This window comes from Plectropomus leopardus, chromosome 11, assembly GCF_026936395.1.
Source record: "Plectropomus leopardus strain MGB_pleo_1.0 chromosome 11, ASM2693639v1, whole genome shotgun sequence".
NCBI lineage: Eukaryota > Metazoa > Chordata > Actinopteri > Perciformes > Serranidae > Plectropomus > Plectropomus leopardus.
In genome coordinates, this window is record NC_142186.1 from 6,391,022 (window position 1) to 6,414,125 (window position 23,104).

Sequence of the window (23,104 nt, forward strand, 5' to 3'; positions counted from 1 at the left end):
TGTGCAGGGAAGAACAGCGCCTATGTTGTGCTCAGCTGAACAGCCCACTCTTTGCAGGGCCTTGTGGTCCTTGTTCACTGCTGTTTCTGTATCAGGCAGTGATGTTCTGCGTCATGTCGCTCTTGATGTTGCAGGAGAAGAAATTCCTCAGTATTTGAGGGGATAGTCAGAATATCCTCAGCCATCTCAGGTAAAACAGCCTCTGCCTCGTTTTTCTCACTACTGAGTTCAGCCTCTCGGTAATGTAGAAACCAAGGTACTTGAAGCTATCTGCCCAGTGGAGAGAGAAGTTGTTGCTTCATTCCAAAGTCCACCATCTTCTCCTTAGTTTTGCCGACATTCAGAAGCAGGTTTTTGTCCTGAAACCATCGGGGTCAGGTGTTCTACTTAGTGTAAGTAGTCCTTTTTATTGTTATCTGTGATCAAACTATGACAAACATGTTCAATATAACAGTTGTAGAATGAGATAGGTGTACAGTTTTGTGCAGGTGCAAAAATATGGATCAAGGTTTAGGGGTCCCACACCTTGTTGATGAGAAACTCTTTATGTGGTTTGAGGTTTTGGTCCGGATGGACTACAGCTACTGCTGGTGACCATGGTGGAAAGGGGGCCCAAAATCTTTCCTGTCAGCCTTAGGGTCCTGGAGGCATACAGGTCCTGAAAGAAATAGCAAATTGTAGCCAATCACCCTCTCAGCAGGGCAAAAGATATGCTGCAGTCTGTAAAACATATAGTATGTTACATATAGCATCTAAACAAAAACAAAAAAAACAGTGTTGTATTATATATGACATTATTAGATTGTTGGTACTGATGCATTAATGTGATGTATGTAGGATTTTACTGTTGTAGCTGATAGGTGGAGCTGGTTTTATCTGCTTTATATACATATGCATATATATAGTCCAAATAAGAGGGGTCGTGGGATGAATAATAGGTAAATAAATACAATGTTCTCACCAAATTGTTTTAATTTTTGACTTGTTAAATTTTTACTTGTTTTTCAATTAAATATTTTGTTACTGAATCTTTTTTTTTTTTTTAAACCATCTGAGAATTTTCAAGTAGAAATTTCTCTTTGGTGAAACTGCTAACCACTTGGACATCTGAAGCATTACAAAGAGCACCAACTAAGCGTCTTATCTTGTCAAGCTTTTAAGACAAATTGTTTTCATTATTTAGATTCATTTCCTGTTACTCTCCTTTCAGGTCCCCACCTCGGCCCTCGCGTGTTTCCTGCTTGTGTGATTGCCTGCCCCGCCCTGATATGTCTCAGCTGTGTCCAATTACCCCTGTCTCCCTCTGCGTACTCCTGCGCCCTGTGCCAGTTTGTCTTTGTTCCTTGTGTCAAACATCCCAGCGTTTGTTGTAGTGCTACTGTAGTATTCCTTGTTTTCTAGATCCTTTGGTTTGTGTTTTTGACCTGTCTTTTGCCTTGCTCTTATCGATTGTTTGCCTGTCCAACTGCCTGCATGTGTACCGAGCCCTTTTGTAAAAGTAAGGACTTTGATTTTTGCCATTCCGAGTCATGCACTTGAATCATACATCAGTTTTGTCACTAGATGTTTTGGGGTTTTGTTTGTATGCAGGCAGGAGCCAAACACTTTTGAAACAACAGGTTTCATTTTAACAATTAACAATTTCATACACTTATCATATGCTGTTTTTATGTAAAATATTTCCTTTAAAAGTAACTAGTAACAACTGCCAAATAAATGTAATGTCATAAAATGTAATGAAATGAAGTGAAGTTGGAGCCTTATGTAACATAAAATGTATACACTCAAATACCTTAAAATTGTGTTAAAGAAATCAGTACTTGAATAAATGTACGTAGCTATTTTCACCTTTGCAAACAACAATGGAACATTCAAAAAAACAATGGGTCTCAATAATTCCGACTTTTCTACTCAAGTGCATTAGATCAGCCAGTAATTTAAAGGATGGGATATGATTTTGCACTTGGCTGCAAAAAGCGTTTCAGCACTCAGAAGCTTTTTGATCATACTAAAACACCTCCTGCATTTTAAATCCCCATCATTTAGATTCTGCACGCTCTGGCAGGCTTTCATTCACATCTCATATCTTTTGATGGAGACCTTTTCAGAACCTCCCATATAAATTTAATCATGAAATAATGGCCCTCTTTATTGTTGTGTCTCAGCCCCGACAGCTCAACAGTAGATAAAGGAAATAAAACGTCCTCAGTATGAAAATGATCTGTGACACAAATTTCCAGCTCTGACCTTAAATCAAGGGAAACAAAATATTGTGTTTGCTCTCTGTGTAAAATTAATTTTGAACAAAACAATATTGAATTTGAAGCAAAGAATGCATTAGCTGGGTCAGAAAGAGTTTATTCAAGTGGATTTTTGGTGCCAGCGTTTGTTTTTTAAGGACAATTTCAAAGACAATTTATAGTGGGTGTGTTGAGCTTGGGATATGGAGTAACTGAGCAAGTTGGGAATGTTCCCACAACATTGGCTAACGTTACGTACGTGTTGCAATAATGTTTCAAAGAAAACATCTGAATCTCATTTTCAAACAAAGTTTTAAGAATGTTTATAATTTCAAATAATGTCCCGATGAATGCTTAATAAGGCGTCATATTATACCTGCAACATTCTGAGGATGTTTTGGTGATGCTGAGAGATGACAGATCATAAAATGTTTCCTAAAACATTCCCACAATTTTACATGAGGACAAAGGAAGGAACATTTTCATAGCAACATTCAGAATATGTTATTGAGGTTCATGTAATGTGATATGTTAACCAAATAAAAACATTTTTAACATGTTGATAGAGAATGTGCGCCAAACTTTAAGAAGAATGTTCTGGGAACTAAAAGAAAACTTGAAGCTGAAAATATTACTAAAACACTGCACTGGTTGCATTGTTCCATTCTCAGAATGTTTTTGGAACCAAAACTTGCCAGCCAGGAAAGGTTTCCCAATGAGGAACTGCTCCAAGTGGACCAATCAATTTCAGAGTTTTTAATCATTTTAACAGTATCATGCCTTCCTCTATAATCAGACCCGCACGGTCAAGAGGAGACAATCAATCAGTCGATTAATCCCCCTCAGAGTCAAGATGACATTTTCTTCAGACTTTTGATGAGTGTGTGTGCAAGAGAGGAGGGGGTAGATAACGGGTGGATGGAGAGGACAGAATAGAGAATGAGAGAGAGACAGAGAAGACGAGAGAAAAGTAGGAAGAGGATGTGGTTATCTCTCTCTCCTTCAAAGCCCGAGGTGCAGGCTCAAGTGAGGCTGTGTAGGAGTTTTTTGTGTCGACTAAATCTGCTGCTCCCTATCTTTTGCTCAGCTGCCTTTATCTTTCTGTCCTTTCTTGTGCTTTCTTTCCCACTCTCTCCCTGCCTTTATGCATCTCTCTTTTCCATCTTTTTCCTCTCTTTTATGTTTTTTTGCTCCTCACTCTTATTTCCTTCCTTTCAGTATCGACATTTGAGGTCAAAGATCAACAATATGCTGACCTCATCCTTCGCTGGAAAACAATAGGAATTCATGTGAAGCATTGCCAGGGAAGACAAAACCTCTGGGGGAAGAGCTCCTCTCTCCATGACAAAAGCTGTCAGTCACAGCTCGCTCTGAATCCCTGCCAGCGCTGATGGATGAAGCAGCACTCTCTGGAGAGATTTATGGAAATAGTTAAAAAAAAAAAAAGGGGGGAATCTGTTTAGTCATGTTATTCCAGCACGTGAAATAAAATGTGCTTTCACTGGTCTCCCCTTTTCCCCTTCACGCCACAGTAATCACATCAAATGGTCCTTGATTACAGAGGAAGCTGGCTGACTCCGGACAGAAGGAGCAGAATGAACAGTGATGGAAACTAGAGAAGCTGATTCCCCAACTTCCAGCTCTGAGTGAAAGAGTGCCCTCAGTCCAGTAATTAAACATATTACATATTAACAAATGTCCATCTGACTGAAGTCTATGTGCTCAACATGATGAGCACTAATTAGCTCTGATATTAAGCAATAACGTGTAACAGCAGCATTAGCGTGACCTAAATTCAGAAGCAGCTCACACAAGGAAATGGCGCTGCACTGTGTGGTTATTTGCAATTTATTTCTGTGCACAAGCTTCATCAATAGTCTGCTGGGAACTCAGAGTTGTCCCACTGTGTCCTTCACATTCCCTGGTTCGTGTGAACACTCACAACTTGCATTGATTGAGTGTCCTTTCCTCTGTGAGGATGAAAGGACTTCTAGCATTGAGACATTGCAGATCTTTCTTTTCACCTTCTTCTTTTTAATCTGAGGTGATGTTGCTCCTCAGGGTTATCCATCTGCCGCAGGGTTTTAATAAACTGCAATTGTACATGCCAGCTGATGTGGAAAAATGTGTACTCTTGGTCAGTCTTCAGTTTGAAGACTGAGAAAATTAACATTTATGAGCCTCAGTTGGTGGTAGTCAAATATATTTTAAACATGACACAGATCTGACGTCAGAGAAGATCTTGGATGCCTGCATGGACATAGCCGTACCCAAAACTTAAAGTGTGTGTAAAACTTAGTCCAACCTGTTTAACATTTGTCTGAACATGTACAAGGTCTTTATAATGCAGTATCTGAATCATCAGACACCCTGAGCCTCACATGCCTGCATGCAAAGACTACAGGAAAACATACCAAATATAATTAAGAAGGTGGCACAGCTCCCTGATACATAATGTCAGAATTCAAAATGACCACAAGGTGACTCAAAACAACTGATCTTGATGTGATGTCCCTATGCCCAAGGGATGGGAGATTTTTAGCCTACATGTCTGTATCCGGCCCTGTGATAGTCTGGCAACCTGTCCAGGGTGTACCCCGCCTTCCGCCCGTTGACAGCTGGGATGGGCTCCAGCCCCCTTGACCCTTGCGAGGACAAGCGGTTACAGAAAATGAATGAATGAATGAATGTCTGTATCCATTAGGGCCGAAGGCATCATAATCTGTTCATGGCTATAGGATATTATTTTATCCTAGAATGTTTCTCTTTTTTTGGCATTAATTTATTACCCTGAATAAACAATGTAACTATGTACAGTTTATTATTGCTGAGAATCAGGGCTTTAAGTTTAAGTCTTAAAGTGACAGTTCACCCCAAAATCAAAAATATATATTTTCTTCTTTCCTGTAGTGCTGTTTATCAGTGTAGATTGTTTTTGTTCGTGTTGCAGAGAGTTGGAGATAAAAGGAAAAAAAGATTTACTTTTTTTTTTATTTAAAAAATGAAAAAAAAAGTGAAAACTGCTGACAGTGCGAAATGCAAACATTAATGGCGTTCTCTGCACTGCAGTGTTAGCGAGCTCAGTGGTATTAGTTGAGCTAGCAGTAGCTGCATACTTCATAGGCGAGGCGTGCATCTACTGTAATCTTTTATCTACATCCCAGTTTGACCCCTGTAATTTAAGTTTTCAAATCTAGCCGTCCGCATGGGCTTCATCCATGAGATGTTTGTGAAATTCTTGTTTGTAGAGGTTTGTTATGTATATTATATCTACTTATACCTGAAGATCAAGTCCTTCTTAGTGCTAATGTATCAATCACTGTATTAGGTTAATGGTGAGAATACAGTATAAATGTAATTTAAAATGCATCTTGTATGTAGATCCTTATGCTATTTTTTTTGGTGCATGAAATTTAGTTATATGGTAGTAACACAATGTGTGTGTGTGTGTGTGTGTGTGCGCACACACGCACGTGGGCGCACGTGTGTGCGTTCCAGAAAAGGCTGTTCATATTTGAAAGAAAGCAGCAGCCCCATCTCTGCATGATAATGTTGTTTATGTTGAGCACACCAGAGCAAACAAGCATTCATCATTCGTCTATTCACAGAAAGAAAGGCAGATCAGTGAGATCCTATAAAAGACAACACAACAATGTATCTCAGTTCATCCCTTTGACCGAAACAAATCCACAGCTGGACCCAGGTTGAATGGGGATCACCATTTGTGATGAAGGTCCATTTCCCTTTGAGCTGCTGATGAGGTCTCCAAAAGCGATGATGACAAGTGGATGCTAATAAATTTGCAGATTCACACACAATGGAACACCTGTTGTCTGTAGGTGAGAACATAATCAGCCTAAAAACAAGTGAGACATCATGTAGCTCTTTTAAATCAGATGTGTTGTTAAGCCATCTGGGAGAGTCAGCTAGATTTCTCTGTCATCCTGGTTGTGCCCAGCAGGTGGCAACATGTTTAACACAAAGTAGGGCACTGGTGCACAAAATCAAGCCAGCATAGGCTTGGGCGTCCCGACAAATGTTGCATCAACATCTCAACTACAGCAGAGGCGAAGTGGGGTGGTGGCTTCTGGGGCTCCATACCTTGATTTTTTTTCAAGAGTCCCAAATCTTTTTAGGTTTTTAAAATACCTTCAACTTTGTGTGATTCAGAAAACAATATGTTATTCATCCCAATATGCTTTTCGCCAAAAACATCTGATGTAGTTTTCTTATGCTGGGTTCAAATGACTTTCAAATGTATTTAAATCTTACAAATGTAGATTTTGATGTTCTTTTTTTAAAAAATAGTAGGGGAAAAATGTCTTATCAACTTCGTTCATAATAATCATAATTGTGTATTTAAAAATATGTTACAGAATTATTTTCAATTCATAAGCACTCCTTTCAGGTTATTTGTCAGCTTTTTTTTCCTTGTTTTTTTTTTTTTTTATTCATTTATTTTTATTTATTTATTTATTTATTGGTTTTTTTAAAAAAAAAAAATTTGCTCATTTTTAGCTAATTTTCAAGTGTTTTATTATTTTTTTTTTATTTTTTACTTTTTAAAAAAAATATATTTAATTTATTTTTTTAAACTAATTTTACAGGATTGAATCTGGGGTTTTGTTTTGTTTTTATAAATAGGCCAAATTGTTTTTGCTAATAATATGCTGCATTCATGTCAATGTGTATTTTCAGACATTACATTTTTGAAAAAACAATTAAAACAATTAAATTATCAAACAATAATTTGGTTGCCCCCCTGCAGTAACACTGAGGACCCAATAGGGGTTGTGGACCCTCTGTTTAAGGAAAGGAGTTAAAAATTAATTCTGTGAAATCTATACCAGCAAAGTATAACATATTATATAATAGTAATGCTTTTTACACCAAAGTTCTACCTCACCTATGTTATTTAACCCTAAAACGGTAGCATCAGACACTTTTTGTCTCTTTTTAGGTGGCTGGTGTGAAAATTAGTCATCCTTAGCATTTATGGTGTCATGGTTTCAGAATGATAAAGACAGTTGGAAAACAATCAAATACAAAAAAGAGTGGGATTTACAGGATTTTTATTTTTGGCAGCCATTATGTTTTTCCAGCATAATGTACAGATCTTTAAATACTCTATTATTTCATAATGCTTTAAAAATAGTGCAAATATACTCTAATTGGGAAAATAACCATACCCCCGGACAGCCAGGTGTGTGCTGAGCCACGAATGTTTTCAACATCTGGCTCCGGCCCTGATTTACAGTAATTCATCACAGCTGCTTTATTTTTACATGTGCAACAGGAAGCGCACCTGTTCCCATATGCTGCCTTCATGTGCACCTCGTGATAGTCGTAAATCAGAGTAATCGCCAATTTATATAAAACACAAAGTGGGGCTAGCGGTTTCAGTGTTGTAGCAGTTGAAGAGTTTTTCATCTGACATGCTACTGATATTTAGTATCTTGGTTATGATCCACCACCAAAATCAACTAATTTGACAGGCATTTTAATGATTAAAAACAGACTCTCTGATGTATTTACAACTCAATTGTTTTTTTTCCGATCGTCCTTAAAGTCAGCACCAACTCCTGATCCGCCTCTAAACAATGAGGAACTTTCCCTCTTTGCACTCAGGCGACGTGGGATGCATGGGACGGGATGAGGTGATAAACAGCGGACAAAAAATGTGAAGTGAGAGGGAGTTTGGATCCACAAGAATATTATTTCCTTATTAAACAATAAGGAAAACATGGCGAATTCAAGCGAGGCTCTGAATGTGACCTCCGCTCAGGCTCACCGTGCTGAGATCCTGGAAAATCCACTGCAGGTAAGTTTGTTTCACTTCCAAACTGTTGAGAAGACGAAGTTTACACGCAGTGGAGCATAAAATGGTGCGATGTGAGACAGTTGTATCAGAACAACAGTTGAATATTTCAGAGATTGTGGAGTAGGTTAAACCTTTGAAACCTGAACAAAAAAAATGACCCGCAATAAGTGCAGAAAATAACAAATATATGTACATTTTTTTCTGTAACATAATTTCAATATATAATTAATGTAGTTATACATATAGCCTATTTTTCGAAATATTTAGCCGTAGTTTTTCAGAATTTTCTGAATTTCCCCCCCCCCCCTTTTTAAAACGACTTTTCAGGTCATTGTCTTCGTCTCCTTTTACTAAAATCTTGCAGTTTGTGGGATCATTGGTCACTGCCTTTTTCCCCATGTTTTTAAACCCAATTCACTTCTTTGTTCAGACAGTTAATTTGAGACATTTTCCACACCAGGGTATGTCACATTTATGATGTGAAATTATACAAGAAGATATATGTAAATATTCGCCCATATTTATATTTATTTATTTATGCCATTTAAAGACATTTTAAAGCCACAAGTTTAAGAACATGATGCTTTCTAAAAATATTAAAATGAAAAAGATAATGCAAATTGTCATTGGCTAAAGCCAGCATTAGATATCACGTATTTACTTTGCTCACCATGACATGATATAAATCATGCTGAACCTGTTTCAGCTGTTCAGCTTCACTGCAAAAGTCAGAGCTGGGTGGGAGGAGAAAACAAGGAAAGTTTTGACCTAATCCTTTTTTTTGGACTTGCAGGAACTTCCTCCCTGACTTAAATTTGGAGCAGGAAGTCACACTAATGTTAGAGAAGATTAAGTTAGGCTGAAAAAAAAAATCTTGGAAGTCAGAATATAACCTCAGCCTCCAAAGCTTTTTGGTTAATGAGCACTCAGTGTGGATGAGGGAGCCAGACGGCGCAGAGATCTATCGGTGTTGGCACCTGTCACAACTATTTTCTAAAGTGACCATGATTAAGTCATTGTGTTGAAAGGTCTTTTCTTTCTTTTGAACTTTTAACTTTGAAGTGGACTGTCCTGACTCTGTGCATTGAGTTGAGTTTGCGCACATCTCTGTGTGTGTGTGTGTGTGTGTGTGTGTGTGTGTGTGTGTGTGTGTGTGTGTATGGTAATGTAATGTCTGTCTTTTCCACTGTGTGTATGCTAATGTCCTATGTGTGTGTCCATCCTCTGCACTCCTACTCTCAGGGAGACACGCATTCTCCTCATGCTCATCTTCCCCTGTCAGTGTGTTTCTTTCTTTCTGCCATGTCTCCTCTGTGTGACATTACCAATGAGGGGCAGAGAGAGAAAGAGAGAGACAGACAGAGGAGGAGTGAGAGGCGTGTGTAATGAGTAATGGCCCATGGGTGGGTTGTGAGAGAATAGATCTACTGTAAGAGTCCTGAGCAGCTGGCTAATGGTCCCAGCTACCCACCATCCCAGAGAACATCCCAACATCCAAGGGACAATATCTGCCTGTCTCGCACTTTAACTGCCTCCCAGAGCTGAACATTGTTTCCACTGATGGACTGAAAATGTTCACGTTCAAGCACACTAATGTTGTCCCATTGGTTGACTCACCCGTTATGGGATGAGAAGTCATCCGTCCCCAAGAGATAACTGCCTCTGGTGATGCATGTTTAATAGTTGGAACATCTCTGCTACAAGCTCAGTGGTTTATAATTTCAGTTTGGTATGTGCAGTGGTGTAAGGTAGTTACAATAGGCCCCTGTGCACGCTACTGTGAGGGGCCCTAGTGCACCAAGCTTCTAGTTATGAGGCACACACCATTAGGCATCTTTTTTACTGCTGCTTTTATGTTTAAAAGGCATGGCTAAAGTAACATCTCGTCTCTTGATCAAGTCAAAAACATCAACATACGTATAACCCAGCAATCATCATTGCATATCTGCATATGAAAAAATAACAGAAAAAAGAAATGCTTCATTTAATTGAATAGGTTTTTTAATAGTTTATTTGTGGTTTTTCATAGTTTATGTAAGCATGCCATTGCATAATGTGACAAAAGAATGAAGATACCATTTTGTTTTTAGTAATTTTTTTTTTTTTTACCAGTTTAACCAATTTCATTTTTTAAAAAACAACTAACTGAAATGAATACTGAAACTAGATTTAAGAATTTCAGAATAGGCATTACAATACAAACACAGTATTTTGAGAAGGCAGTTGACTCATGTCATGTAGACATCCCAGTCTCAACAAACATAAGCACCACAGCCTCCCAATGCTTACTGTGTTGACAGTTTTCGCCAAACTGATAAAGACTAAAACTAAAGGCATTTCCTGCATATTTTTATTTTATTTTGTTAGTTTTTAGTTAAATATAATAACCTTGATTTGAATGTTTTCAAACGTTGAACACAGCTCAGATGGCAATCTCAATCACTCGCAAGGGCTCTTTCTCTGCCCAACACATTGCTGGAGGGCCTGTGCTCTAAACAGACCCTTGCAGGCCCCACTGCATCTGCACTGTCTATATTTACACCCCTGGGACTGTGTATCAGTCTGAGGGGTTAAACCTGTGCAGACTTTGCTTCAAGAGCAACTGTGCTACTTGGCAGTTTCCTAAAGATAACCGTTTGGCAGACATTACTCTACAACTCATGTGCCTACATCAGTGTAAGTAGTTAATATTTCTTCTTTGTCCTGGTACCACACATGACAGTTATTCACTCAGTCTCTCTGTCCATCACTTTGATCCAGAGCAGGTCATTTTTCAAAGTGGCTCTATGTATTTGACCTTGGATATTCACGGTCTCCAGAGGATTAATGTGAATATCTCTGCTGACCCCCCCTGATAGTGCTAATTATGCCATTATCAATCCAAATAGAATATCTTGTACACAAGATACAGTATATAAAAATGTAATAGGCAATTTCCTTTATAATTTACTGACTACATTCTTTGTCCTAGGGCAATAAATCCTTTTTATTCTAATAACACTGTTTCTCTTCGCAGCCTTATTATTGGGAAGGTTCTTAGAAAAGCAAAATTGTGTTCATCTTGTACGTGTATTATTGGATGTACATTACATATTAAAAGTTTCCCTTGAAAGTAATCATTTGACCTTGATCAGAGTCCCCTTACAGCCTTTATTTGGTCAGTAGTTTAAAGTAAAATTGGCAAGGAGTGAGCCATTAAGGATTTTTGGAAGCATGTTCTTATCACTTAAATCTGCTGACAGGCCTATAATTTGCATATTTTAATAGTAATAATAATCTAACCTTAAAACTGACCTAATAAGTAAGGTTGCCAAGATTAATGTCTACATCCTTCTTCGAACCTCTGCTTTGTCTGTAGCAGCCGTCTCTGAGTAGAAACTGACGGGCTTCATCCAGAGATCAGCCCATCCTAGGGTGGGACAGATCCCCATTGTCAGTGGACACAAAGGACCATGCTGTCTATCTGTCTGTCTTTAGGTCAGGGTGGTGGCGAGGAGGAGGAGGAGGATCAGTGCTGTCCGTCCCTCAATCAGCTTTAAGGCCCATTTAGCTTTGGTTGCTTTAGCTTTGGTGTAGATTCAGACAGGAGAGCCAAAAAACTTAAAGGTGCAGTATTTAAGTTCCAGCCACCCAGTCCAGTCCATAGGGGGCCATATTTCAATCTTTAAATACCAGTCTACTACTGGGTCCATACAACTGCAATTTACAGTCTTAATAAAGCTAACTCATAACTGACAGCAGAGTCAATCAAAATAAGGCTGATAGATAGATAGATAGATAGATAGATAGATAGATAGATGCCTTTATTGTCATTGTAGGTGAAACAGTCACACCACATCACATCATACCATTTGAAAATTTTATGGTGAACTGTAAGCCTACAGTTTGTGTTGTCATTAGTTAGACTAAAGATATGTTTTAGTAAATAGTCAATGTTAGATGTTACTTAGCAGTATCAAACTGCATCTTTTTACTTTCCAAGAGCTGTCTCCAGTGTTAGAAAGCCACACTAATATTTACGCTAGTTTTGCTTCTTCTTACATTGCTTCTTTTCTTGAGCTGCTTGTGATGAGGATAATGGTCGCTTTCCTGGAAATTCGGCCATCACTGTGTTTCTTACACACTAACTGGCAAATTAACTTAGACTGTAACTTCTACAGTGTATCCATTAGAGGCTGACAGATTATCAGCCTGACCGATTATTGGGGCCAATATTTGGCATTTTGTATCTGCGTTGTGTTTTTAATGATCGCTGATGAAATTTATTGATTAAAAAGTGCAAACAAAGTGTCAGCATGGGAGGAACTTTTACTTTGTAAAGCGTTAGGAAGTTATTTTTCTGTATTCATTCATATTGTTATTTTTCGCTTGACTTTATACAAAAAGATACTGGGAAAATTCTGTATATGATGTTGAAAGTTTCAGTTTTGATTAAACATTTGGCATTTTAACAAAGTTTGTGTTGGAGTTTGTTATATTACAAATTCTAAATATTGATGGAAAGATTTTCATTTCTCATTGTAACTTTTTTATTGTAGTCTCAGTGAATAATAATAATCGGTATTGGTATTAGCCCTGAAAAACCAATATCTGTCGACCCCTAGTATCCATTGATCCAGCTGGCTTAACTTTTGTGGCACACTAGATGCTACAGTGACTCACAATCGCCTCTCAGGCCAGGATGTGTTATTACAGAGGGGGTGGCCCGTCCCTGGCCTGTCCCTGGCCCGTCCCTGGCCCGTCCCTGGCCTGTCCCTGGCCCGTCCCTGGCCCGTCCCTGGCCTGTCTCTGGCTGCTTAACTGTGGATGTCTCTGCATTACAATACATCAGTATGTTGGACATAACGTCAAAGGTGTTACTTCTTAACACTCAGTTGATAGGGTTAGTTAATTTTTTGATGTTTTAAACTAAAATTATATCTTACATAATGCACTTTTGAGCAGCTGTATGCTTTGCAAATGGGCACAAAGTTTGGTGTTCTGATCCAGTGATTACAGTTTGCTCTATGCAAGAACACACTTGTGAAAAATTGCTTGTCACCAGAGTTGCGTGTAGTATGGATGATGAATGTCCTCACCAGGGTGAATGTGGGTGCAGGATTAAGGTTACAGTAGGAATACAAATAAGGTAAAACATGAACTATGCAAGCGTAATGTGTGCATGTTTTATTCAGAGTCTCATTCTCAGTCCAGTCCTATAATACAGCAAACACTATTCTCACTTGTGCATTACTTACATTAAGTTTATACCTTGAGGGTGAAAAAAACTTTAAAATTACTAGACACTCAAATTGACTTTATTTCTGACATTTATTTAATAGAATTTACACTGACTGTGATTAGATTTAAAAGATACAGAGGAACAGTTAAAATAAACAGAAAAACTTCAGTGGATGAAATCTGACACGTTTTTGATTGTGCCTTGATGATAAATGTGCTTATGCGGTTCTCTGAGTTTTTGCTGACTTTAGTGTATCTTGATTGTGATATTCAAACTCGCTGGCCCACTGCTGTCAGACTCCTGTTTGAGTTTGTGTCATTGTGAATTTTAAAGCGCTGAGTAAAAGCACGCTGAGGTCTTTTATTTGATCCGTTGCCTGGTTTCCTCACAATCTGTGTCAGTATCAGGTTAAAGAACACAATTACCTTCTCTGATTCTCACAGTAATTTTGCCGTTTCTTGTTAAGACTCGCAGCAGGCTGCTCAGAGTCTGGTATTGTGTGCTGTGTTGTTTGCCAGTTAAGCTGTCAGTTCTTTGGTGTCAATTGTTCTCCAGTGACATTTTGTGCAATCAAATCCCACTTTGTCACAAATTAATTACATTTTGACAAAGCTGAAAGAAAGCTGGAGTATAATTAGCTTTTCATGATACCTGGCCAGGAACAACCCTGCAATTACAGGAGACTTCATCAAACGTACAAACTGGAGCAGTAAAAGAGAAGTCCACCTAAAAACTACTGGCTAACTCTCCAAATACAGATGCAGTGATGGTAGAAGTGTTCAGATACTTCACTTAAGTAAAAGTAGATATAATGTAATTGGAAAATACTCAACTGCATGTAAAATTCCTGCATTCAAATTTTACTTTAGTAAAAGTAAGCTGGAGTTAAGAAGATAATTAAGATTAGTACTCATAATGCAGAATTAGCACACAGGTACAGTTAAATAAAGAGGACTTTATTTTTTTTAAAGGGCACTAAACTGATTATATTTCCTGAGAGTAACAATTCCATTTCATCCAATATTTTTCACCACTGGCTTTCTGTTGTCTAAGGGTGTAAGTGATCTTTTCAAACTTCCTGAAGACTTCCTGCAATCTTGTAAGTTTTGACATGGATATTAATAATTTCGTGTACGACGTCAAGTTTGATGTATGCAGACTGTACAAAGGCATTCCCTCCTGAGTTGCAGGCTACGACGTACATATGTCTACCGTCAATAAACTGATAAGAATTTGGTGGTCATAGGTCGCTGTGACCTCACAACCTTTTTAGTCATAACTCAAGAATGTACATGCTCATTTTGACTAAATTTCATGCAAATGTCTAACAGGATAAAATAATGAAGTGATGACATCCACGTCATTATTCATCATAATGTTCTACAAAAACAATTTTCTGGCCATTACGCAATGTCATAACCCAGGAACAGAAGTGTTTGGTCAGATACTGAGTAGGTGACACTAATGTTGAGTGCCCACCTTCAAGCTGTGATTGTGTAGATCTTGCAACTTGACCAGTTTGCTGAGGCCGTAATTCAGTACAATTCAAGTACAGTAAATTAGTTATTTTCCAGCATTGCATAGAGCAAGCAGCATTATCTTAAATTCTTTACCATGCAGCTTCTGAAAGGTAAAGCTTAATAGCAAAAAAAAAATGTTAAGTTCTGCAAAACATCAAATCCAAGTAGTTAACACACTATTAAAGTGCAACACAGGGAGCTTAGTGTTGTGTAGCCTCTCGCTTTCCTCAGGTAAAGTGTGTAATGTTTGCTAAGTAAGCCACAAGCCAGTGGCACTCCCAACGTGCCGGCCTCGCCTGCCTTTACTGCTTTGTTTGATTTCCTGCAACAGGAAAACTCTCTCTGTTTATCTTCCCCTCTCTCACACTCTCTCATGTGGATTTTCCTCCCGCAGTGGGTGGAGCATTTTAGGCTCAAGCTGTCTTGGTGACATGCTTGTGTTCCTGCTGTGACCACCCTTACTGCAAATGCATGCACTCTCCCTCCCATCAAAAGCTAAACGACAAACAAAGGATAATATACGGTAAATAGATTGAATACACTTCACTCCCGTGTGAAGTCTGTGGAATAAACTATCCTCAGGCTGTACATCCACTACCTTGTACTCTTAACACACTGTTTCTCTCTCTCACAAACACAAAGTCATTCTGCCCCCTGGCCCCTCTCAGCATTAACCAGCAGCCTCCTTGTGGGCTCAGTAACTGCAAAGCAGCGGGCCACTTACACTCTGTCCTGTAAGGCTTGATAAGGTTATTGATCTTGGTTTAGTGAACTGAGCACAGCTGGCCCGATGGATGACACCTTCTGTCTGATCGTGAATTACCACAGAGCCGTTAGTCGTCATTTCTTACAGTAATGACAGCCCACCACACACTCTCTCTCTGTCTGTCTGTCTCCTTCAACATTTGAGGAAGGAGGCTATCATCGCACACCCCCCCGCACACAAACACACACTCTTTACCTTGATGTGATATCAGCCCCAGAGGAATCTCATCAGCGAGTCGCCCATCTGCTCCCCACCTCCCCCTCCTAAATCCTGTTTACCTCTGCAAGCATCACACATATAGATAGATAAACACACACTGGAGTCAAAAACCTGTTTGCCTGTGGTGTGGTATCATCCTCGCTGTTTCAGGTCAGTGGACTCATCAGACTTTGTGTCAAGGTTGAATGGAGCAGAGGATGAGGAGGATAGAAACAGATTGTGAAATAAGAAATGATGAGGTGTGTTATGCAGTAAAGAAGGTACAACCCAAGAGGTTTTATTTTAAAGTGGGATGTTGGGTGGAATTATGTTGTGTGATGATCAGAGAGGTCAAAACTAATGGAAATTGGGCTGTAGGTACATGTTTCCTCATTTCTTCACTTCTACCCTTTCCTTTGAATGATGTGGGGACTTTTGTCTTTCTTTTCTTTTGGTGCACAGACTACAGATCCCATGGCAATAGACGTGAGTGTGTTACATTAACCAAACATTCAGCCACAGGCTAATGAGGTAGTGTATTCCTGTCGTGTTTAGAAGCTTAGACAGAAGACTGCAAATGAGACCCTAATTAAACTCCAAACTGAGATCTGGGACTCGGTCATTGTCGTAGCATTTTGCTGGACAAAAATGGACACTAGAATATTGGGTAACCCTTTGGGGTTTATGTAATGATGGATAAAATACGTCACTTTTTGTTTTATAGGGCTGCCCTGAATAAATATTCTCAATGAATCCAATCTTTGAAGGTGTTTATTGAAACATCAGTTTTGAGCAGGCCCCCAGGAGGTGCAAAGGGCTTTAATGCCAGTTTTCATATTGGCCAAAAAGTTTACCTAAATTGGGAAAGAGGGGTCTGTAAATCATTGGATACATTTTTTGAGCATAACAGCCTCCACAAAATGACTCATCCCCCTAACAAGATCTATTTATTCCAATACCATTTTGAAAGTCTGAAAAAGCTGCAAGATTAAATCATTTTATCCCCATCCATGTTAGTGAAATGCTAAACCAGAAGTAGCTGGCTCCACTGGCAGAAGTCTCTCGCTTTATGGGCCCAATGACGTAGAAGCAGCATTGATCACCTGGGTATTTTCATACTGCAGAAAACAGAGCTTTCTTGACTGCATGCGCCACTTAGCAACAATGAAGTATCCAGGTTTCTTAATAAATCCATGGTTTTTAGTCATTGCATCTAAAACAATGTGACAAGTAGCCACTTTGTTAGCATGCAGGTCACAGTTACATTAACTACAACAGCTATAAAAAAGAAGACTTAGCAATACAACAAAACTTTAACATACAGTTTCCTAATGACTTGCCAAGGTGGTTGTAGATTTGTGTTTCTCTCTTTTGGTGTATCTGGCACTCGACTTTTTGGGCTCATCTTTGTAAATTTTGATACTATTCCAGATGCTTAACTATTTTGAGATCTTGCCACTAGGACCAAAAAGACTTTTGCAATTTGTAAGTCTAGAGTATGATCTCATTAAAAGAAAGGTTATGAAATTGTGTTCCGTGGAAGATTCATCATTTTGTCTTGCGGTCCTTTGTATGCTTCACTGCAGTGTCAGAGGCTGACAGAGAGAGCAGAGGGTTACGGCTGTTTTCCTTGTTCAGAGAGTGGGTTTTGGTCTATGGTTAATGATTTTAAGAGTAAGCTAAAATGACAGCTCCATCCCCTCAGTAGTGTGAAGAGATATTTTATATTTTCCACAAAGTTTGTTTAATAATGTGCTCTGACAGAGCGCTAGACGACCTCTGGATTGCGTGATAGTGATCAGTTGTTGTGTTTGGAGACTGGAGGAATTAATTTGCACTCCATTCATTCTGCTAGCCTTTGACCACAGTGCTGTTATCTCATTGTCAGCAGTATCAGATGGACATTACAGACAATAACCCACTGCCCGTCTTATCTCACAGTACGGGCCACTGAACCTGAGCATTTACTCTCTCTCCTCTATTTTTTCTAATCTAGTGCTGCTCTCCTCCCATTTTTTACCATACCTTTCTCCCTCCCTCTCATTTTTCAGCCCCTTTGCCTTGCATCCTTTGCTTTTAATTCCTATTATTGTATCTCCCTCCTCTCTTCTCTCTCTACCCCCATCTCTCTCATAATGCTCTTTCAAGGGATAAATACTTGGATGTGCTTGGCCGCTTCTACCGCAGTGATTGAGTTTCTTTCTTTAGGTTTTCATCATTTACATTCCACCCCCACTGCGCGCTTTCATTTCTTTGTAAACTTTGTCCGCCCACAGCCACCGGTATGTTTATGACCTAAAATTAAATTTCCTCTTGGCAATAATTCCTCCAAGCATATGGGGGAAAGTAGCTGAGCGGATTCTTGAAACATTTAAAGCGAATGGATCCTGTTTCTCCTTCCATCACTGAAGTGCCAGTTATGCATTCCTGCAGGGAGTTGGCTACAAAAAGATATGGCCACATTGCCAAAGAATCTCAGTATACAAGGCTGTTCTGGGGGGGCAATATTTCTCAAGAGCTTTACATGCTTTTTAGCCAAGCTGGTGGCGTGGCTCTAGGGATAGCAGTGTCGGTAAGTCAATACACCACTTTGGTCCAGACTTAAATATTGTAAGAGCTATTGGATGGATTGCCAAAAGACTATATAGACGTTTAAGTTCTCCAAAAGATAAATCCCTTCTGAATTTTCTCATCCATTACCTTTCCATATTGCATTTTCACCAGGTCAAAATTGTAATTCGTCTAATACTTTGGTTTATGATCAAATACCTGCAAAACTACCGATATTTTCGTCAGCCTCAGCTGTGCTTCTTTTTTAGTGCCACTTCAGAAATATCAGCATGATAACATGGTCTACTTATGAATATAATAAACATTTTACCTGCCAACTATGAGCATCTTGGCATTTTCTTTATTAGCATGTTAGCAAGCTGAGTCATCATTTAGCGATGCCCAAGTACAGCCAGTAGACTATATAATACGACCTAACCCAGCCGCTGCCTCTGAAACGTGAGACCGATGCAGAAGTGCCTAATAGCGAATTTGATGAAATAGTAATAATAACTTTTTTCATATTAGTAATAACTGTCACTATATCCTGACAGTAGTACATGAGTTAAACAATCTGTGAAAAAATAATGGTTTTTTTGGCTCCTCTTAGTGCTCCTAAAAGCATGTGTGAGAATTCACCAAGCAGTTTTTGACATGTGTCAGAGACTTCTCCTGGCTCTGATTGGTTGTTTTGTTTAGATGCTGTGGATATCTATATAATGCCATAAAAAGTGTAAGGAGAAGGAGCATGTTTTTTTTTGTTTCTGTCTCATGAACTGCTGTCAGGACATGTTGACAGTTTCAGCAAATATGACAAAGGTAATTTTTATAAATGTGAACCCTCTAAACCTGCATTCTTTCAAATGGCCAGCAGGGGGCATCTCAGGGGGCAACTTCACTGATTGCACAAAGACGTTTTTGGTGATTGACCCTGCTTCTCAACTGATTTATTACATCAGTAAAGATTTTCCTATTAAGTTTACGATCAAGAACCACTGGTTTTAAATCTTTGTAATACGACATTATGTTTATTTTGTTAATTAGACTAAAATAGGCTAGATGATTAAGCTAGGTAGGCTTTAGGGTGTGGCTACCTTCTGATTGCCAACACAGTGACCTGTTAGTCATGATAGAGGCGTGGCTATAAGTAACCTCACAAATTCAGCCTCTCATTCATATATTATTACTTCTGACTTAATAATAACTGGTGGCAATAGCCAAAATGCCCAACCCAAACTTCAAAACAGCAGCCCACAAACCAGTTGTTGAAATAACTCTGTCTATGTCCACTTCTTTCATACAGTCTGGTACAGCTTTACAGAGTCACTATCGCGGCTGTAGACTCTGTCTTGTTGATTTGCTGCTGTGACACTTGAACTGCCCATATTAAAGTCCACCAACAATGCATGCAGCATTTCTGGAGCTCTGTTCCCACAACCTTACATATGTCTCATAACCAGGATGTTTGTGTGTACTAACCTGCATACAGACCTATGTGAGGTGTCATATATCGTGGGAGAGTTAAATTTCTGTCTTTGTGTCTGTTGCTTTTCGCTGCATGTGAGTGTGTGAGAATTTGAAGTTTGATATCATGAAACCCTGGAAGCCTCTGTACCACCGGAGCACACACACACACACACGCACACACACATACACACACACACACGCACACATGCACACACACTAATGCCTTTGAATAATGGAACCAATGGAACAACAGACTCTGAGGTTGTCATGGAAATGACAGATGTGACAGCTGGAGGGAAGACTTGCAGTGAGTATTATGGGGTGTTTGGAGATGTTGTGTGACAAGTAGAGCGTCACCTGATCTTGTGTCTGTTTACTGTTTGTTCCCACAGACATATCTCGTGGGAATCATAATCTCCATATGTGGGAATGTCCTCATCAGCATTTCACTCAACATACAGGTAGGAAACGCTGGAATCCAGCTGTACAGCAGACACACTGCACGCAGCAGGCTCTTAATGCCTGTAAAGAGTCATTTTTCTACTCTCTAAGCACTGCTAGACTGTGGGATATGCTGACAAGTTCCCAGCAGGCATTGTGTGGCAGACAGCAGAAATGACTTTGTATTTCATGCCAATAAAACCCATTTGAATTAGAAATAATAGAAGTGAATGTTTAAACATCAGAAATCAATTTCATTTTAATACTGTAATTATCAATACAATTGTCCTGTTAAGTATTCAAACAGTTTTTGCTCTTTGTGTCTGGACTTAATTAAAATACTAATTATGCTCCCTGATGTGTTATCAGCACAATTTTAAGTGAAGTTTAAGCAATTGTTTTGAGAGGGTCTGAAATGACCTTTTTTTTTTTTTTAACTATCAGCCACTGGCAGGTATTTTAATGCCTCCATACCAGTAATAGCCCTGGCCGGATTATATTTTATGGTTGTCTCTCCATTCATCCATCCCTTTCTTGCAAACACAATATTTCAGGAACATCTCAAGAGAACTTCTTAAGGGTCCACTTGGACTCAACACTGATTAGATTTTGGGGGTCAATAATTATGATAGAATTTTACACAAATGTTTAATAGGCTAAAGTGATGACGTGATAACATCTTACAGCCAAAGGCTAACTTCACTGTGACATCATATTGTTATGCAAAAACACTTTTCTAACCATCATTTAACGTCATAAATCAGGATAGAAGGGGAGACATTTGGGAATCTTGGGAATCCTCCTTTAAACTGTGCTGATTGTATTGATCTTCTCTGCTGCCGGGGGCATAGATGTGTTTGCAGCAACAGTGTTTTCACAGTTATGGATATAAACTGCAAGTGTAACTTGACTGGTTTGTGGAGGCATACAACTGCATGGCAGTGATTCTAGTTTTTGTCTGCCACTCTAAAATTTTGTTTACCACTTTTAAAATCTAAAAAACTACATCAAGTAATAACATTTAGATCATTTCTGAAATGTTATGAAAGGTGTCAGTCATTGATCGATGTATTTACACAAAAAGGTTTAACATCTGTGGTAAATTTCAGTGTTCAAGTTACACCATGGATTTCAGGAGCCCTATTTTGGGGGTGTTGTGCTGTACACATGCACACACATGCATGAATGCATGAAATATACTATCAACACAATTCAGTTCATACAGAGAATATTTTGCCTGGGTCAACAAAAAAAAATGGAAAAATGATTCACTCTAAATTTACTTCTATTTGATATCTTTACTGCTAGTTTCCTACTGCTCCAACTACCAGCAGCTGATCCACTGTCTCTCTTTCTCACACAGCCTCACACTCGCTGCTTGAGCTATTCTTTTAGATTAAATTGATGATTGTTTGAAATTGATAGAACAACATATGGGCATACATGTAAGTTAGCACATTTCTTAATACTGTTTATTGATTACAATCAGTGAACTTCACTGTTAGTCAAAACAAATATGATTCTACAGCAAGATTTTTACATGTGTAGCTCAATCCATCATACAGCGACCTTACTAACTCTCTGTTGTGTATTATCTCCGTCCACCAAAGTGACGACTGACGATTTTACCAGCCACTGCCAAGTATTTTCCTGCATTTGGCATTAGCAACGGCTAATTTTGGACCCTGGTTTTTGAGTTGCATACTGTATGCACTGTAGTAATCATCCAAAGTCATTTAGAGAGTTTTTTAATAAATTCTCTATAAGCATACAACCTCTTTAGCCTCTACCAGTCTTCGAGGCTGCTGTATAAAAACAGAACATGTCTTCAGTAATCAGTGTTTTTTCCCCATTGCATGATTTAGATAATAAAAACTATTAACGAACATGACAGCTTCAACTAAATGTGAAAAGGTGCTGGAAAGGGCTGATAACAGTTATTTATTAGGTAGTGTAAGTTTCCAAAGATAGAATTGTTAATGATTATGAAGTATGCATTTGTGTTTGCCTTGTACAGCTTCCCACCTCATTGATTTGCTTAATTGGTGTCATGTCTCTTCTTAGATGAAATGCTAATCAGCAGTGGGTGTTATGGTGTGTTTAGAGGTGTGCAGCTGCCTCTGTAATGCTGTTTTATCTCTCAAATGACACCTGTTTTTTCAAAGGTAATATATTTGGCTCCTGTTCCCAACTCTTCCTGACAGAAATATGCCCACGTCCGTCAGTCTCAGCGGGGCTCCAAGCCTTACTACACGTCTGTGATGTGGTGGTGCGGTGTGGTTCTCATGGGCATCGGGGAGCTGGGTAACTTTGCTGCCTACGGCTTTGCCCCAGCATCACTCATAGCCCCGCTAGGCTGTGTGTCTGTCATAGGTAAGGGTGACCTTTTTTCTTCCTCATACATTATCCATGCATGAAGGCAGCAGGAAAGGTTGCTTCCTCTGGGAGCAACAGAAAGCGCTGCCATGTGCAGACTGCTCTTTTTTTCCGGATCTTGTCATAAACAGTCCTTTTTATGCCAAGCGCCTACATTATGTGCTGAACATCTGACAGGTACTTTTGGCTGTGACATTTGAAATGCGTCTTTAATGTACTAAGAATACAGAATGGGAGTAATAGTATAGCGCAAATACTACACTTTTTCAAAAATATCCATATGATATGGATCCATTTACCATTTACTGGAAAACATTGGAGAACATCCCAAACATCTCTGTCAAAAATTAGGAAGAATGTAATCAAAGAGGTCAAGTTTATAACAATATGGGACTGTAAAAAGACTTCATATTTATCCACTTAATATCACAAGTCACTTCACAAACACTGGCTTTAATACTGATTATATAGGCAACTAACACTAAGTTTAACAACTGACTGATG

General features: G+C 38.9%; 1 protein-coding gene across 1 annotated transcript in view; it reads left to right on the plus strand.

Annotated features, from left to right (window-relative positions):
- The first annotated feature begins 7,832 nt into the window (after positions 1 to 7,832).
- The window catches only part of nipal2 (NIPA like domain containing 2), a 32,053-nt gene continuing 16,781 nt past the window's right edge, over positions 7,833 to 23,104 (plus strand). Inside the window, exons 1-3 of the mRNA XM_042490237.2 lie at positions 7,833 to 8,061; positions 20,176 to 20,244; positions 22,429 to 22,597. Of these exons, the coding sequence (XP_042346171.1) occupies positions 7,984 to 8,061; positions 20,176 to 20,244; positions 22,429 to 22,597 (316 nt within the window). The 5' untranslated portion in view covers positions 7,833 to 7,983. The remainder of the gene's footprint in view (positions 8,062 to 20,175; positions 20,245 to 22,428; positions 22,598 to 23,104) is intronic.